This window comes from Astatotilapia calliptera, chromosome 14 (genome assembly GCF_900246225.1).
Source record: "Astatotilapia calliptera chromosome 14, fAstCal1.2, whole genome shotgun sequence".
In the NCBI taxonomy this organism is placed as follows: Eukaryota; Metazoa; Chordata; class Actinopteri; order Cichliformes; family Cichlidae; genus Astatotilapia; species Astatotilapia calliptera.
Genome location: NC_039315.1, coordinates 27,651,683 through 27,669,918, shown reverse-complemented (window position 1 = coordinate 27,669,918; position 18,236 = coordinate 27,651,683). Strand labels below are relative to the sequence as shown.

Sequence of the window (18,236 nt, the reverse complement as noted above, 5' to 3'; positions counted from 1 at the left end):
CAAATGTACACACAAAAACTAGCCAGCTAGTCGGTGAACACAGGGAGACAGAGAGAGAGGCGGTGGCCGAAACATGAACCCTGCTGGTACGCTGCTGATGCTTCTGCCATTAAACCTGTGACCACGTAATGTGGCCTGGGAGGGAGAGATGGATCGCTTACAGCTAAATGGTTGTGGCAGTGGCCTGAAAGGGCTTAAATAGAGTAAAATGACCATTCATAGGAGGATGAGGTGGAGCTGACTATGTAACAGGCTGAAGCCCTGCTAGGAGAACCTGTGCTCTTAAAATGAGACTGGACGAGTGAAACTAACTCTTATATAAGATCAGTTGAAATTAAATATCTTATTTATTTGTGGCATTATAAACAAAAGTACAGGTTTTTAAAAATATATATATTTAGCAGAAATTTAGAAGCAGATATTGATTAAAATATAAAAGGCTGCATCTCTGACAACAGACTGAAGTACAGCACGAGTCACTATATTTATTTGACCAGCAGGCTTACTTAACCCACTATTAGATATAAGTAAGAGGAGCACATCATTTGAGAAGCAGAGGCATGCAAATATTCAGCATGGAATATAAACATTTACAAACCTTTTAGTTAAAAACATAAAGGTTGAAAGTCTATTTTCCATCATGTGCATTGCTATGGGAGAGCGAGGCTGAGAACATTCTGGCCAGGTCTTTGTGTCTGACCTTGCTGAGGGGGGTATAAAGGACAATCGGAAGGGTTGGTGGTGGTGGTGGTGTCGGTGGGGGTGGGATCCCCTATTGTTACTGTATCACTGTGGAGGGGTGGGGTATGACCCACAGAGGGTTTCCCCTTCACCCTTGCAAGCACTTCTACAAACACGTCGATGCTTCCTGTGAGACGCGTACAGAAACGCACAAACTCAAACTGAGGTTGGTCACACGAGGCTGGGCAGGACTGACTGAAGGAATGGGATGGTCTGAAAAGAGTTAATGGCATAAGAAAGGTAAACACGGAGAGATAAAAAAGGAGGAAAACTCCAAAGAAGAGGAGGAGAAAGGAGGAGGAGGACTGGATGAAAGGAGGGAGAGTAGCTAAAAAGATGAAAGAAAGGGAGATTTAATTACACAGGACGGTACTAAAACTAATGAGCTTTTAAAAACAGTTTATAGTTTTACTAATCAACTGATGATCAAGTGACTAACTTTATTTGGGAGGAGAGTTGCAGCACTAATTTGAGGCCTAACTGAAGGCATCCAGAGGTGGTTAATTAAGATTAATTAGATTAAGCTCCCTTTTCAACAGAAATGGACAAAAAGTTACAGTTTACAGACTTTCTGATAAAGTCCAATATGTACAGAAAGAAAAATAATATCCACAATTATTACAGAATTATTTTAATTGTGTAATAATTGTGGATAAAACAAGAAAAATGTTTTATGCCCCCAAACCTTTCTGTATGACTGAGCCATCTGGTTATATCCTGATGTTTTATTGCTCGTGTTCTTCTCAAACAAATATAAAGGATTCATCCAGGTTATCTTTTTATTGTCCCCTTTACAGAGATCCTTGAGCTAATGACTACCTTTTTGCTCCTTAAGCAAACAGGGTGTCGGCATCTTGCTCGGACACTTGAAAATCCATTTATGGCATCATCTCAATGCTACACCATTTTTCTTTCCCATTACTCTCTATGCAACACTCTAGAGCTGACAAATTTATAACTGTAGCCTTGCTTCACCAGCAGGTGATCGGTGTCTCCGCAGAGGGATGGTGTTAGTTTCCAATCCGGCCCTGGAGGGAAGACAGGAAGCAGACACTTCCACCTCCGTTGTGCAATAAAAGACACCTGAGCCAAACTGACCAACCATGTCTGCGACCACCTGGCCCAGACATTGGACCTCACCTCACCCCACCTCACCCGGTGTCCACCTGGGGTCAGAAAGATGCTGGAAAGCAAGGTTCACTGTACCTCTAATTTTTTTCTTTCCTTTTTTAAATGTACCCGATTCTTTACGATATGATTATTTAGTCAGGAAATAGTGGACTCTAGAGGCTGGTATCTAAAGCATTTACCGAGACTTATTATTCACTTTAAAAACAACTTAAGTATTATGTTTTCCACTTCAGGTTTAACCACTTAATCATTTCATAGTAGAAAAGAAGATGGCAATCTTCTTATTTACAGCTATTTTATTACCAAAACCCAAGAGAAGAACGTATGTACACATATTGAAAATAGTAACATGAAAATGTTATAGAGTATAGTATAGAGCAATATCCTGAAAACGTGCCATTAATTATATTTTAATACTATATTATATTATTAGCGAATACAGTCGTAATATGACAGCGTAAGGAGATCTTAATAACAAACCCCATATGTGTTATCTGAACCCGACTACCTACCATTACGATCATGATGGCCAAATGATTATATTTCATTAGGCCCTGCTGAGTCCAGCTAATCTTGGTCTCAAATCTATAATCCCACTTAAATGCCTTCTCTCCCCTGCCAGGTTATTCTCTCCCGTTCCTTCACCCCTGTTCTTCCCTTCGATTCCGTCGCCCTCCCTCCCATCGAGTCACTCGGCCGACAGGTCGGAACGGTCAACAGGCGTTATACTTGGCTGAGCGCTCATTGTGCACGTGAATGCCGTGAGGGAGGGATGGAGGGAGAGAAAGAGCGATGGAGATGGGCATTGTGTGTTAAAGAGTGCAAACAGAGAGCCAGGCCCTGCGCATCCCTGATTTAGCCCTACATCAAAGCTAAGCAAACACACGCCCCCTCCACCCACCACCACAAATGTCTCACCCTTAATTCTTACACACCCACACCCCCCTCTGCTCCACCCCTGATTCCCCTCACGCAGCCGCGCCTTGACCTGCCTGGTGGACACTACATCTAGAAACAGCTCCCACTGAAATGTCCTCTTGAAACACAATTATCACTTTTGGCCCAGGAAAATATAAACACAACTGTTTGAGAGAGACGGGCAGAATAATTCAACAGCGAGAGCCACGGTGACACTCTCGCTACAGGCTACACCGCGTCCGTGAGTGATGTTCCCTGTGTTTTCACTTAACGGCTGCAAATAAAGTTGTGTGTGGCTGAGTAATAGGCAGTTGGCCTGTAAGATATTTGGTATGAACTCCCTCGGTCTCCTCGCCCGTGTGTGCATGTGTGTGCGCACGTGTTTCTACGAGTGGACGGTTGTGTGTTTGTGACTGATGTGTGTGAACTGATGTTCTGTCTTCCCTGCAGCAGTGACTGCTCACTGGGGGGCTGGAAGACGGGATTAAACACAGAGGAGTGTCACTGTCTGGCTGAGTTATAGCACTCATAACACACACACACACACACACACACACACACGTAGCCAAAAAACACATGACACACACGCACAGACAGACACATATCATTAAAAATAAAAAGGTCCATGGATACGATCACTCGACATACACAACGTTAAAGTCGCAGCTGAAGGATCATGTGACCGTGTTCATCTCTGATCAGCTCCGAGTGATTCATCAAATTCTAATTTCAATTACCATTTTGGCTTCAAACGATTATAAAAAGAAGACAATCAGGATAAAACAATTATAGTGCCCTCGTTTTACTGCCAAATTACTTTTCTGTCGCTCTCGTGATCAATAAATTTCTTCAAGATTTATAAGCGAACATGCTAATATAATGCAAAAGGAAATCAATATAAAACTGAAAGTTGTAACCAATTAAGCTTTGTGATCACAGATTTATTCGTTAAGTTTCAATTTGTTGCGACACAAGTTCAAACTTGGAGAAAAAAAATGCAAGCAAGCAAGAACAGGACTGAAAGTAAGCTCATCTGAAAACATTTTAATATTCAGATTTCACATAAAGGGCCTTAAGAGTGAGAAGCATTAACAAAAAAGTGACCACACAGACCGGGTAAAGAGAGCGAGTGAGAAGGAAAAAAAGGGCCTGTAAATTGGATTTGGCCCGGCCTCAACCTCGGCCCCTCTCTGTATTCTGTGTGTTCTGGGGGCCAGGAGGCTAATTTAATTTGTTGGACAGAGAAATGGGGGAACGGGTAAAGACCGTCTGTCAGTCTGAAAGCTGCACTTTGCACTTCTGATGACGTACTGTAACAACCAAAGCAGGGACGAGGATGGCATATGCTCGCACTAATGCGGCAGCTGCGCGATACCAAACCCGCTGCTGCATATGTAACGCCTCAGAAGTTTCAAAACACGACTTGTTCGGCGAAGCAGGCGCGCACAGACCTGTGCTGTCGATTCATAGCAGCCACCATGAGAGCGGTCCAGCCGAGACGGTGGCGATGATTCGGATCCACCCCCTCTTTTAACAGCCTGATGGGAACAAGAAGCAGAAAGTGGTTTTATTTTTACTTCAGTCTCACCGTTAACAGCCTGTAGCAGAAGCTCCATGTAGTACTGCAATCGATATTGTAGCATTTTCTTTCTTTCTCTCTCTAAAGCACGTACCATGCTGAAGGAACAGAAGTAAGATTAAGTAATGCACACCTAGGGGAAATTATGCAGATCAAAATGAAATCTACAAAACAAGAAATATGGGAGGCAAGCTGCTGCAAGCATAGTCTCTTTTTTGGGGCACACCAGAATAAATCCAGCACATATCCTGCTTTTATCCAAAGCCTTCTGCACCACTTAATATATCTGCACGTTAAAGCCAGGTGTGTGTTGAGTTTTCTGCCCGAGGCTATAACATCAGGCAGTCCTTATAAGCGTATGTAAGGGATCCGGCTGTCGTCTCTGGTGCTGAGCAGACAGAGTCCCTGTTTACAGTCAACACAGCGGCTTCAGTCTGGTCTGCACTCACACTGATGCTCTCAGTCTCCGTTTTCACTGCCTGCTCTGCATGCACAATCAGGGTAAGCCGTAAGAGCTGCAGCTGAACTTTTCTTTCCCCATTTTAAATTCGGACAAACTGAGAAGCTCCTTTGACTTTGAAAAAAAACAAAGACTTTGATATGAGAATAATGACATAGCAAGAGTGGATGGAAAAAGCAGAGTGGTTTATTTGATATAAGTGATAAGCTACATGGGACTGGGTCTGTTCTTGAAAGTGTTTACTTTCAAGTATGATTTAAAGGGTTGTTGTTGTTTTTGTTACCAATTTAACAGGCAAATCTGAAGTCATACACTGAAACATTGCTGCCACATTCCTTGAATGCACACCTCACTGGAGTTTTGCCACCTAAAGTTAATTTCTTTCAGCTTCTGAGATTTTCTGCCGTTTTAGTTCTGTTACTGGAAGAAGGGTTGTGTGTCCGCTTCATACCAACCATCAGAGTCTGGTTCCTTCTATAGCGTCCAGGGTGTGGCGTGGTATTTGTCGTCACCAGTTTGTTAACAAACTACATTTTCCAAAGCACTTTGTATCGCTGGCTTTAAAAAACTAGTTTAAAAGTGAAAAATATTGTAACCATGTTTAACCACAATAGTCAAACTACAGCTGCACTGCATGCCACGCTGCGCTCTCTCTCTCTCTCTCTAATGTCCTACCCAACAAATGGCTGAACATGCCCTGACATCATTTATATTGAAACATAAAGAAAACACATTAGCACCAAATATAAATATCAGTTTTCGATCGTCACACTGTTTTTGTTGTTGTTTTTTAAAATAACACTACATGGTTGCCATATGGTGCCAACTAAGAATGCATGAATATATATCGGCTAAACATACCAACAAGCATTAAGCATTATTTTAAACACTGCTATCATGCCAAACGCTACCAAGTTCTTAACCATCCATTCTGTGAAAATGGACGCTCTTCATTTCCCTGCTGCCTCTCAGCTGACACACCCTGACACTCAACCACTTCTACAGAGTCGACCAAAGCACTTAACACATCTGTGACCTGCTAACTGGCCGTCTCGCTGCACTCTCACCTTCGCCATCTGCCACATGTGTACAGGTAACCCGAGCATGCAGATGGGGGCATGCATCGATACACACAGGTATGCATGCGCTCAAGTACATGGACCTGAAGACCAATACTCAACAACAGCCGAAACACATGAATTACTATGATTAACATAGGCACAATACAACAACACATCTATCTGAACAGCAACAGCCTCTAAAAGGTTAAAGACTAAGAATTTGATCTGAAGAAGAATAAATTCTCATAATAATGTTCAGGTTTATCTATCGGATACTCCTTTCTGTACCCCGTTAATGTAACACCATCGATGAGATGGATGAGAACGAGCCATTATAGAAGTCTGGCTCTAATACATGCACCTTCTTTTATGTAGCATACCCATTTCTGCCACCTAACCCTCTGTGTGCAGGACATTGCCAGGACTAAGTTTAGGATCAAGTTCAGAGCAAGTGTTTATATTATTCTAATGTTTCTGTTTTACATTATTCTGAAGTAAAACAAATCTCAGAGAAACACGTTTTTAAAGAGCCTAAAAATCACAGCGAAAAAAAACAAACGAGCAAGACACACTGGAAGCAGGGAGTCTTAAGTGTCCGAGGGCATTTTTATTACAGTAACTTGCCTCCCCGGTTTCCTTCACTGGCATTTTATGCCACTGAAGATGCGACGGAGGGAAATATTATAATATAAGTGAGGAAGGAGAAGATTAAGCTTCCAAATGAGTAATTCTTGGGTTTATGAAGCATCAAGCCGTGTGCCACATTGGAGGTACGTGGCAACACTGAATGAGACTTTCACATCGGATGCATCTGCAGTTCTTTCTTCATGTTTGCTTTCCATGATGGCAAATTGATTTCTGGGTCACAGCAGGAAAGAAGAAGATATGAGGAAGCATAAGTTAGTGCCAAACATCCACACTGCAAATATTCCCTCAAGAGGAAGACTTTCACACAGAGAGGTGGAGCTCTTCTTCCACCTGCTGGTTACTGATGGGACAACAACTACAGGTGTGCTTTCATAACAGGAGTTAACCGTGGATGTTCTGGAAACTGCCCTATGCACATGATCTGTGACTTACACGTGGGTGTAATAATCAAACCAGAGTTCATTTCAGGTCATAAGTGATACTTTTTTTTTTTTTTTTACATTTCTTTTGTAGGAAACCACTCATCCATGCATTTGGTCACATGCCAAAAGTATAGCAAATATAGTAAATAATGAATATTTAGTAAATATTTAGTCCTGGCTGCTTGTTGTTTTAAAGCAATATAGATAAGGTGAAGGCATGGCCTAAGACAAGCAGTTTAACACTTTAAAAAGATAAAAAGATAACACAGTTTGATTATTTCAGTGAAAGTGCAGCTGTCAAGAATCCATTCATAAGGAAGGGAAACATGGAGAAAAGGCTCAGCTATGCAAAATTACATAAGAACTGGAAAAAAAAATCAGCGTCAGCATGTGTGAGTGAGTGATGAATCTAAATATAATATTTTTCGTTCAAATCTTCATCAGTATGTACAGCAGTGAGTGTATACAGCCATCTGTAAAACTTGGTGTAGTAGGCTCTGACATGAGGCTGCATTGGCCTCCCCTGAGCCCAGACCTCAACATCGTGGGATCATGCTGACAGAGAACACAGCAAAAAGGCAAAAACATCCAAAGAAGAGCTTTAAGAGTCCTTCAAGAAGCCGGGAGGACTAATCCTGAAGACTACTTAAAGACATTGCAAGAAAGCTGCCTAAGAGAGTTCAGGGTGTGTTGAAGAATAAAGGTGGTCCTAACGCCACCTCGATTCTAGCATTTACAGGTGTGTGAAATATCTAGAGCCAGCATATATTAGCGTACATTTAAAACACAATGCCTACGTTGAACTCAAGACAAAAGAAGACAAGCAACTATGTTTTTTTTTTTTTTTTAAGTGTTCATGTTTGGGTATTACCTGGCTACATCCTGAGCATTATTGGTCCTTGCTGCTTCCAAAAGAGCATCATCTGGTTATTGAAAAAGCAGAGAGAAAACATTAACTACACTAAAGATTTTACTAAATTATAATTTATTATAAGCTTACCTTTGTTATCGGGGTCTTTCTTCAGACAGAAGGCCACGGCCGCAGCAGAGAGGACACCGGCAGAGGCTACTCCTGCCCGCATGGGTCCTCCACCTGTTCCCCTGTCTCCGCCGCTTTCCTCCCAGTACTGGTTGTTGTTACGACCTCTGCTGGCCAGAGCCGCCCAGGAACTGCGGCGATTCTCCAGGTTGGACAGCCATCTAGGGGCGAGGTGGTGGTACTGCATCGATGGTTTCACGCTGTTTCCAGGAGTCTCCTCAGCCAAAATCCCCCTCCTGGAGACCCTGGAAGTGGACACGATGGGGTTGCGCTTGGCCTCCGCCGGAGTCTCGCGGATGCCCTGGCACGCGCCACCGCTGGCGCTGGTCTGAAGCACGCGACTGCACGGTGACAGGCTGCGCGACCTTCGCGCAAATAGCCTGGTGGGAACCGATGATAGCATAGCAATTGACTCACCGAAAACCAAGCTGGTCTGGCTTATGGCGTCAGTCCAGGGGTGACTCCGGAGGACAACAAACTAGGGGCAGCGCCTTAACTCAGGTGTAACAGTGGTTAGAGCTCAGGTCAGGGGACCAAGTTCGTAACATCGGGACGTAAATAACCGTTTCAGCTCGTCGTGGCGTGGACGTCACTAGAAGCCGCGGCGCATTCTGGGAAATGTCGTTTACTTGAACGTCATTGATTATGACGTAGTATGCATCAGTTGGTGTACGTTTGCTTTAAAACATGGGTGTTGTAACAGTCAGGGAGACTTTTAAATGGTAAATGGCCTGTATTTGTATAGCGCTGTACTTAGTCCCTAAGGACCCCAAAACGCTTTACACTACAATCAGTCATCCACCCATTCACACACACATTCACACACTGGTGATGGCAGCTACATTGTAGCCACAGCTGCCCTGGGGCGCACTGACAGAGGCGAGGCTTTTAAAAGGGTTTCCATGGCACAACATTAACACGAAACTATAAAAATTAGCATCGGAGCTGTCTCGGCTTTATTTTATTTTTTTATAAACTTGCCTCAAAAAGCTATCCGTCCTGATTAACACCTAGAGCAGCGGTCCCCAACCTTTTTTGCGCCACGGACTGGGCCTTTAAGGTTACATGGATAAATACAACAAAATAAAATGCTACGATCAAGACAAAAACTGGTATTTTGTAAAAAATAAAATAAAATAAATAATGATGAACGCGAATTCACTGTGTGATTGTGTACCTTTATTAGCAGCATCCTCCTGAAAATGCGCCAACAACATTGAGAGTAATATCCTCCTCGCTGCCACTTAATGCTCTCTGGTCTCTATGGTAAGGCGTAAACGTAGTATGCATCAGCAACGTTTCTTTCAAAAAACGACACACAATTAAAAAGACCCAGGGAAACCGAGTTAATGATAGAAACCCTGAAAACCATAAACTTCACACGTGGGTCTCAACGGGCCCGGTACCGGTCCGAGGCTTGGGGACCGATGGAATACACGAAGGACTGGGTAAAGAAGAAAACTGTGGCTAAGGGGCAGCTGTTGCTAGCTAAATCCATTTTCCCACAGCTTTTTCAGTCACAGTGTTGTGATTTTTTTTCCCCTAACCCATGCTAGAATTGTTTTTCCAAGGCTGCGACAGAGAAATATGTGAAATGCTTGCAATAACAGGCCCTTTTTTCTTTCTCCAACACCAAATCCTGAGAAACATTTACAACTATATGGCACTAAGTGTCCTGCACTTAAACGTTCATTTAATATCACGTACACATATACACATACTGTCCCTCAAGAAGACACTGAGAAAAAATAAAGAATAACATTGAGACTGTAACTTTGCCATAAGTCATTGTTGATTTTGTCTTCACTCTCCATCCCCTGCCAAGCTGCACCTGTGATTCTGCGGCTGCTCGCTGATGAGCTGACAGATACGATCTTTTCTTATCCTCTGCATCCTTACCCTATCACCTCTGCCTCCCACAGGGCGCCAGCCTGCCCTGTTGAAACACTATTTCTTTTCAGTCAGGTAGCTGTGGCTATTAAAGTCAACAAGAGCGACCCTGATATTCTGCAACAGGCAAAACTGGAAATTTTCATCCTGGAGCAGCTGAGAAGGTTGGATCCAGATGCCGCCAACATTGTTAAATGGAACGGCTTTTTCCTTGACAGAGAGCGGGTTTGCCTGAAATTTGAACTCCTAGATCAATGCCTGTGGGACTACATAGGGGACCCGAATAACCGGTGTCTCCCCATAAGCGAAGTCAGGCCAATTTTAGGTCAACTCACAAATGCTCTGTCCCACCTGGGTTCTTTGGGAATAGTGCACGCTGACCTCAAACCTGGAAACATCATGGTTGTAAACCGCTATGAGTCTCCAGTCAAAGTCAGACTTATAGACTTTGGCTTCGCATGTCCTGCGTCTGCAGTGATGCCTGGTGACCGTGTGGGGACAGTTGGTTATAGTGCACCTGAGGTTATGCTTGGCCTTCCTTATAATGAAGCATGTGACATGTGGTCTCTGGGGCTGGTGGCTGTGGAGCTCGGTACAGGCGTGCCACTCTACCCTGGAAAAAATATGATGTTTTGAAATTCATCATAGAGACTCAGGGTCAGCCACCAGATCATGTTCTCGATCCTGGCGTGTACACTGAAGACTATTTCACAAAAGACAACTACAACTACAACCAACAGCGCTGGACATTTAAGACCAGCCAACAATTTAAATATGAGACAGGATATGAATCTTTGGAGACAAGATACATAAAACTTAAACGTCTGGATGACCTCGAACAAATAATGATGTTTAGACGAGGACCCGAAGATGGCCAACGCTTATTTGTCAGCCTTATTAAAGAGATGTTGGCCTTGGATGCACACCAGTGGATAACACCCTCTCAGGTTCTACGGCATCCCTTTTTCAGCCCTGGCCTCTCCAACAGGTTCCCAAGTATCAACATTGAAAGACCATACAGAGTCAATCTCCAGCATGGCATCTTCCACCCTGGACCAAAGTGATAAAAACACAAACTGGGGTTGGAAAAGGATATTAACAGCAAATTACACTGGAAATATTAGTTAAGCTGCTCCAATAATTATCACTTTGGCTTTTTTTTTTTTTTTTTTTTTTTTTCACTCCCCCCACCCCAACCAGTCGTGACAGAGGGCTGTCCCTTCCTGAGCCTGGTTCTGTCGAAGGTTTCTTCCTTTTTAAAGGGAGTTTTTCCTTCCCACTGTCGCTAAATGCTTGCTCATAGGGAATCTTCTGATTGCTGGGGTGGCCAAAACTCTAGGGGAACTAGTAATTCTTGTGAAAATAAAAAAAATAAAAAAGCCTACCAATATTCAAAGCAGAGCAGCGGACACCTTACCATCACATCAGTCCCTTAATCTGACCTAAAACACCATGTTTACAGAAATAAATTCCATACAAATTGGAAATAAATTGTTGTTTTTGATTGTTTATAAATATATAGTGCTATACCCTTCAGCCTCCTAGTAGACATACCTGTGTTATAAATGTGAAACGCCTCCAATTTTCAGAAAAGTTGACCTCTGACCTTGAAGTCAAGGTCACTGAGATTTAAGCTTCACAGAGATTTTCAGTAGATGCAACCATGGTATTGATTTGAAAAATCTACACAATCACAAACTTGGATGTCCACAGCACCTCGCCATATACCAAAGATTAAGAGGTGTTTTTTTCTAGGTTTTTATAAAGATTACAAAACACAAATAACAAAAATGTCAACGCTATTTTGATGTTGTCTAATTTAGTGCAAAAAAAACAAAACAAACCCAAAAACTAATAAATAAAATAAATATATATTACATACATATATATATGTATATACTACATACTATAAAACATTTTAGTGGTTCACAATGGGGTCAATGAACAGAATGAAGGAAGTGAGTCATTTTTATATGACAATGGTGTGAAAAATCATTTTTTGATTGATTGATTGAATCTTTATTTTGAACATGTTGAAAAAGTACAACAAAATAGAATTAAAAGAGACAAATGAACAAAGCAAAACAAAAGGAAAACGAGCAACCACAACTCCAAATAACGTTCATGTTCAAAAAGGAGCAGGAAGAAGCATAAGCTTATTTAATCCCACCCCTTTTCCACTATCTAGTATCAATAGACTACAGAAATACCTCTTTGCAATTACAATATATGTTATGTGTAATTTTTTTTTAAATATATATACATATATGTTTCTATCTATCCATACATACATATATACACAAATGCACATATACACATTTACAATAACCCCACTAACACCTCAAGGATACACAATCTACAAATATATATATACCCATACCAACAAACCCGTGCACCCGCACACACATGAAAATATTAGACAAGAACACCCTATCAAATCTCTACCTTTTCCCTGTACCCTGTAAAAACCATATCCTTAAACCGCTTTTTAAACTGCGCCATGCTTGGACATTGCTTCATATCTTTACTTAGTCTGTTCCACAGCTTCACTCCACACACAGAGATGCAAAAACTTTTTAATGTTGTACGGATATGAGGATGTTTTAAATTTAATTCCCCCCTCAAATTGTATCCCCGTTCCCTTCTAGAAAACATTTTTAGAATATTGTCAGAAAGCATGTTATTTATTGCTTTATATATAATTTGTGCTGTGAGAAAATGAACCAGATCTGTGAATTTTAGAATTTTTGATTTTAATCATCCTTATGGCCCTTTTTTGTAATATAAAGATTGATGATAGCGAACATTTGTAACATTTGTAAGTAAGTATTTTTTTGTATTTGTTTGTCACACTTAAACATTTCAGATCATCAAACAATTAATTTTTTAATGTATAAAGAAAAATCCTTTAACTGTCCAGTTTTCTTGATGTTATGATGCTTCTATCACTGGTTTGTCATTTGTCAAATCCTCACTTTGCAGTCTTTTGGCCAGTTTTTATCTTAAACTACTGGATAACAGGTCTAATAACATTGAAGATGCTGTTTAACTGCTTATCAGCAGTAGTGCCCTACTAATTAAAGACTTTTTACTTATAGAGGTACTTTATTAATAAGAATTTAAAAAATATATACATAAAAAAAAATACAACTTAATTCTCTTTTAAGACCCGAGCAACCCGTCAATGATGATCGCTGGTGCATTGCAAGCATGATTGCACTGTGACACGAATGAATGGTTATGGGGCCAATTTTGTGGATAAACAACACTTTAAAAAAATGGGTTTTTAAACCATCAGATCTTCTAACAATCGTGTGTGACAAATGAACAAAAAAATTTGCTCGGATGACAGTAAGCTTTTCCAAAATGCCTGGCAGAGCTTTATTGTGAGAAATGCGACACAGAGGCCTCCACGCAGCACACGGGAGAGTCCCCTATCCGACTGCTCCCCTACCCATCTCTCAAACACCATCATAAAGTTCGCGGATGACACCACAGTGGTTGGACTCATCTCAAGGGGGGATGAGTCGGACTACAGAGATGAGGTCAACAGACTGACTGAGTGGTGTTCAGTTAACAACCTCCAACTGAACACCACGAAAACTAAAGAACTTATCTTGGACTTCAGGAAGGGCAGAGCAGACCCGGCCCCACTTTACATTCACGGGAGCTGTGTGGAGAGGGTACACTCCATGAGGTTTCTGGGCGTGCAGATCTTTGATGACCTCTCCTGGACTGCAAATACTACAGCGGTGGTTAAAAAGGCCCCGCAGCGTCTCCACTTTCTGAGAGTGCTCAGGAGGAACAACCTGGAGGAGAGGCTGCTGGTGACATTTTACAGAGCCACCATAGAGAGCATCCTAACGTACGGCATAACAACATGGTATGCAGGGTGCTCAGCTGCGAACAGGAAAGTACTGCAGAGGGTCATCAACACAGCCCAGAAGATCACTGGCTGCTCTCTGCCCAGCCTGGAGGTCACTGCAAACTCTCGGTACCTCAGCAGAGCTGGCAATATCATCAAGGACTACTCTCACCCCAGCAACCAACTGTTTGAACTATTACCGTCAGGCCGACGGTACAGGTCACATAAAACCAGGACAAACAGATTCAGGGATAGCTTCTTTCCCAGAGCTATCACCGTAGTAAATAAGCACAAAAACAATTGAACCTATTCCATACCGTCACTGTCATTATATTATGCTGCTATTCATACTGTCATTATATTAATGCTGCTATCCTGTATATATTGTACATACTATTGTTTGAGTACTTACGATTGTTTTTTTTTGTACTTTTTATATTTTACATTTATATTTATTATTGAAACTTGCACCAAGGGAGTGGCACTCCAATTTCGTTGTACTCTGTACAATGACAATAAAAGGCTATTCTATTCTATTCTATTCTATTCTATTCTATTCTATTCTATTCTATTCTATTCTATTCATTAATAAGTAAGGCGACTCACGGGTGTAACAGATGATGGCTCTGGTCCAGTGAGAGCCTGAACACAGGAACTCACCTGACAGGAATGTATTTGTCATTAATACACCTGTGCTTTTCCCAGCAACACGTGTTTTGGTTTTTACACTGCACAGTTTAAGGTATGATAAAGCACTGACCTTATAATCCTGACCGCCAGATGGCGCAAAATACACATTTTAGCTGGGAGCTGGACATTCACAGGTGGAGTGTAGCATCAGTGGAAAGGCCCCATTGTACAACAACAACACTACTACTAATAATAATAATAATATTTTTAGTCAATCAAATATATCATACACCACACATGCTTACCAACTAATGAAATTTTTTGCATTCTTCAGATCTGGTGAAAATAACATTTTGGTACAGTTTTAGTGTTTTCCAGGCATCGCTGGTTTACACATTCACCTGCAAAGTGAGAGGTCACTTTGCAGGTGACCATTTGGTTACTTCAGGAACTTTTTGGGGTTACTTCGGGAAGGGACCACTGAAGGAATTTTGACCACTGGACATAAGATTTTCATCTCTAAAAATGTATTTTGTCCAGTCTGTCCCAAACTTCACATGTTTGATGACAGTCTGGCGACGACTACATGCCAATATCTGGTCACACATGGCGCCACAGTTCTCATATAACATTTTAATCAAGACTACCCCACTGTGATTGAAGTATTTCTTGCAAAACAATCATAACCAAACAAAACCTTTCCTGTACTGTAAATGAACAGTAGGACAAAAATGATTACTAGTCATTACGGAAAGTACAATGAATGTTTTTGTTTATATTGTTGGAACGAGGAAAAATTCCCCCACCACAAAAACACAGAAATACTCATGAAAGCAACCTGTAGTGCAAACACGAGGGCTGAATTTATTACTTCCTGCACTAGAAACCTGCCGATGTTACTGATATGGACAGATCACCAGTCTTCCTTGTCTTTATCTTATTATCTCATGTTGAGATGTTGCAGCAGAAAATGTTTTTAAAAGCATTAGTATGTGAGAAAGAAAGACCATTTCCTCCATGGGAGTGATAAACTCCAGTATCTGTGGTTTATTGCACTGGGTAGCATTTTCATCTACATCTACTGCTTGAAAATGATGACGTCACCACTAAAGGTACAGTGTGTTCTCAGGGGAAGTAATGTAATGATGTTGAAAATGGCATTTTGCTGTGACTGAAACACAAAAAGGAACCAGTCCCATCCCTACATACACAAGTGGGCATCCATAGCTGCGATTTATCAGGTGGGTGCAGTGTGTGTTGGCAGTGGACTCACTGTGCCTAAGCAGCCATGAATCATAGAGGACTTCATGCTCCCCCATCGTAAATCCACTGGCACCTACCAGCCAGTCACTGTGGGTTTGCCATTGTAGAAAGCTGAACATACAATCTCTGCATAGAAGCACAGCTACAGTTAATATGTTAGCTCTGTATTGTTCTATAACCGTCTATCACTGCATGGTGATGGATACTGGTTGGATATTTTTAGCTGCTTCAAATGTTGAGACAATCAGCTCCATTATCCATTTGCCAAAATCGATTTTTTTTTTAAACACAGGTGAAACCAGTTACTCATTTCTAGTAAATTAGTTGCCTGAAACATTTTCCAAGGGAGCCAAAATGTGCCAAAGAACAATCCTGAAGCTGGCTGACCTGAACAAAGTGCAGCAAAACGTCATAATTACACAAGCACATGTTAATATCTCTACTGCTCTGTTGCATAATTTTGGTTAGGTTGCAAGGCATGACAATAATTTTAATATCATTTTTACCAACTTGTACATGAAGTGGGGAAACTAGTCATTAAATTGCACTGAAATAACAACAAAGAAAAGAAAAGAAACTGCCTTACTGCACTAACAGAGAAAATTAGAGCTTCATGAAATTTCCCCTCTTTTGTATTTGACCCTTCACCCTCAGTTTTTCCTGTTCTTCTCTATTAGAAGCTGCCCGTTTTAACCTCTGAGTTAATGTCCTAGCTCGGAACGTCAGACAGAAGGAGAATCGCAGCTGAAACTATTTATCTTTTTTCCCTGCAGAGCCCTAGCAATGATTGCACTGTAATGTTTTTAATAAACTTCTATAGCAATTATGACAGAAGATTCTTAAATCATCTTAAAAAGGAAAGTCTCATTTTGCTCAACTGTTTCTGGAGGTCACAGCTCACAATTGAAATGGAAAACATTAAAGGAAAAAAGTACATATTCTCTCATTTCTAGGGTTTGACATATAAGAACATAATAGAAATGATCTGGTTCTTAGTGGGTCTTTATGGCCTCAGATGAACCACAAAGTGTGTGGAAACTAAGAACACCCCATGATTCAGTAGCTTGTAGAAGCAGCAATAACTTTATCAGGTTCTTACATCACTGTTGATAAGGATGTTGGCCCCCTCCACTTTACAACGTTGCTTCACTTCACTGAGGGTTTGCAGACATTGGTTCATGCGCATCTCTCTTAAGGTCCAACTGCAGCATTTCAATCTGGTTGAGGTCTAGACGTCGACTGGGCCGTTGCAACACCTTGGTTATTTTTTTACATTTATCTTTTCACCTAGCCATTTGGTTGCAGATTTGCAGCAGAATGTGTTTGAGATCATTATTTAATCTGTTATGTTGTTGTTCGTCTGAGGTTGTGTGTACCCAATTTGAGCCAAGCTTTATCTGTCAGGCAGATGGCTTCACATTTGATTCAAAAATACTTTGGTACACAGTTCATGGTTGTTTCAGTGATTGCAATGTGCCCAGGTCCTGTGGATTTCCTGTGGATGGTCCTTTCTAATTGTACTGAACATTAGCATGTAACATGCTAGCGGAGGCCTGAAGAGTCTGAGACGTAGCTCTTGAGTTTTGTGCAGTTTTCCTGAGCATTGCACAGTTTGATCTTTGGGCATATTTGCTGGGATGCTCTCTACTGAGAAGTTTAGCAACTGCACTGAATGTTTTCCACTTGACAATCATCTGTCTCTCTGTAAAATGATGGGCTTCTAATTGTTCGGCCTCATTATGGCCTCATAACCTTTCCTAGATTGATGGGAAGCAACCATTTCTTCTCAAAGATGATTGTTGATGTCTTTTCTAGTTGGTATTGTGTTAACAAACAGCTTTCAGACCTGCAAGCTGACAAAGCTACTTTTACAGAGGTGCGCACACTTGCTGTTGTGAACACCTCTTGATCAAGCGGATTTGATTAGTAGCACCTGGCTGCAACATATCTTCTAAATTCCCATTAAAGCAATAAGGGTGTACTTTTTTTTTTAGTTTTCAACACACTGTAAACTGCATTTTGGCGTAGCTTTGTAAAATAAATAATGACATGGTGTATCATATCAGTGTTGCACATGATAACATGTGATATATGTATGTAATATGTAGTTCATCTGACGTTGTATTTATCTCAATTTAAGACCTGCTAAGAAACAGATTGTTTTTATGGTAATTTTTTTTACTATGACTACAAATAAGGATTTCAGCCATCTAGAGCAAGGCAGAGTGAAAGACGGAAAGCAGAACATAGAAAAAAAAACGAGGTTAACGTTATTTATTGTCTCAAAATATCTCAAAACACCCACAGATCAAACTGGAAGAGGACAGTAATGGACTTACACCCTGTAACAAAAGAAAGAAGAATGAAAGAGAAAATCAGAGAGATAAAGGCTGAAAAAAGCAAGTATATCTCTGAAAACACTCTGAAAACTACACACGATTGGACGTTTAACCCTGTTATTTCAGTCCGTGTTCGTAAAGACCCTTTTAACGTGCACAGCTGTCAGGTGAAAATTCCCCGCTACGTAACACGTCAGCCAAAACTGCCATGCGCGCTCCCGCTGTTTCGTGAACCGTAGTTTTCAAAAAA

The 18,236-nt window shown here is 41.2% G+C and overlaps 1 protein-coding gene across 2 annotated transcripts in view; it reads right to left on the bottom strand.

Moving 5' to 3' along the window:
- The window catches only part of clpb (ClpB family mitochondrial disaggregase), a 46,361-nt gene extending 37,748 nt beyond the window's left edge, over positions 1-8,613 (bottom strand). The window contains exons 1-3 of one of the 2 annotated variants that reach the window (XM_026191650.1): positions 7,961-8,613; positions 7,832-7,883; positions 4,242-4,328 (exon numbers count right to left, since the gene is read on the bottom strand). In XM_026191650.1, the coding sequence (XP_026047435.1) occupies positions 4,242-4,328; positions 7,832-7,883; positions 7,961-8,402 (581 nt within the window). In that variant the 5' untranslated portion in view covers positions 8,403-8,613. The remainder of the gene's footprint in view (positions 1-4,241; positions 4,329-7,831; positions 7,884-7,960) is intronic. The other variant, XM_026191651.1, reaches the window with a different exon arrangement.
- Positions 8,614-18,236: the final 9,623 nt, after the last annotated feature.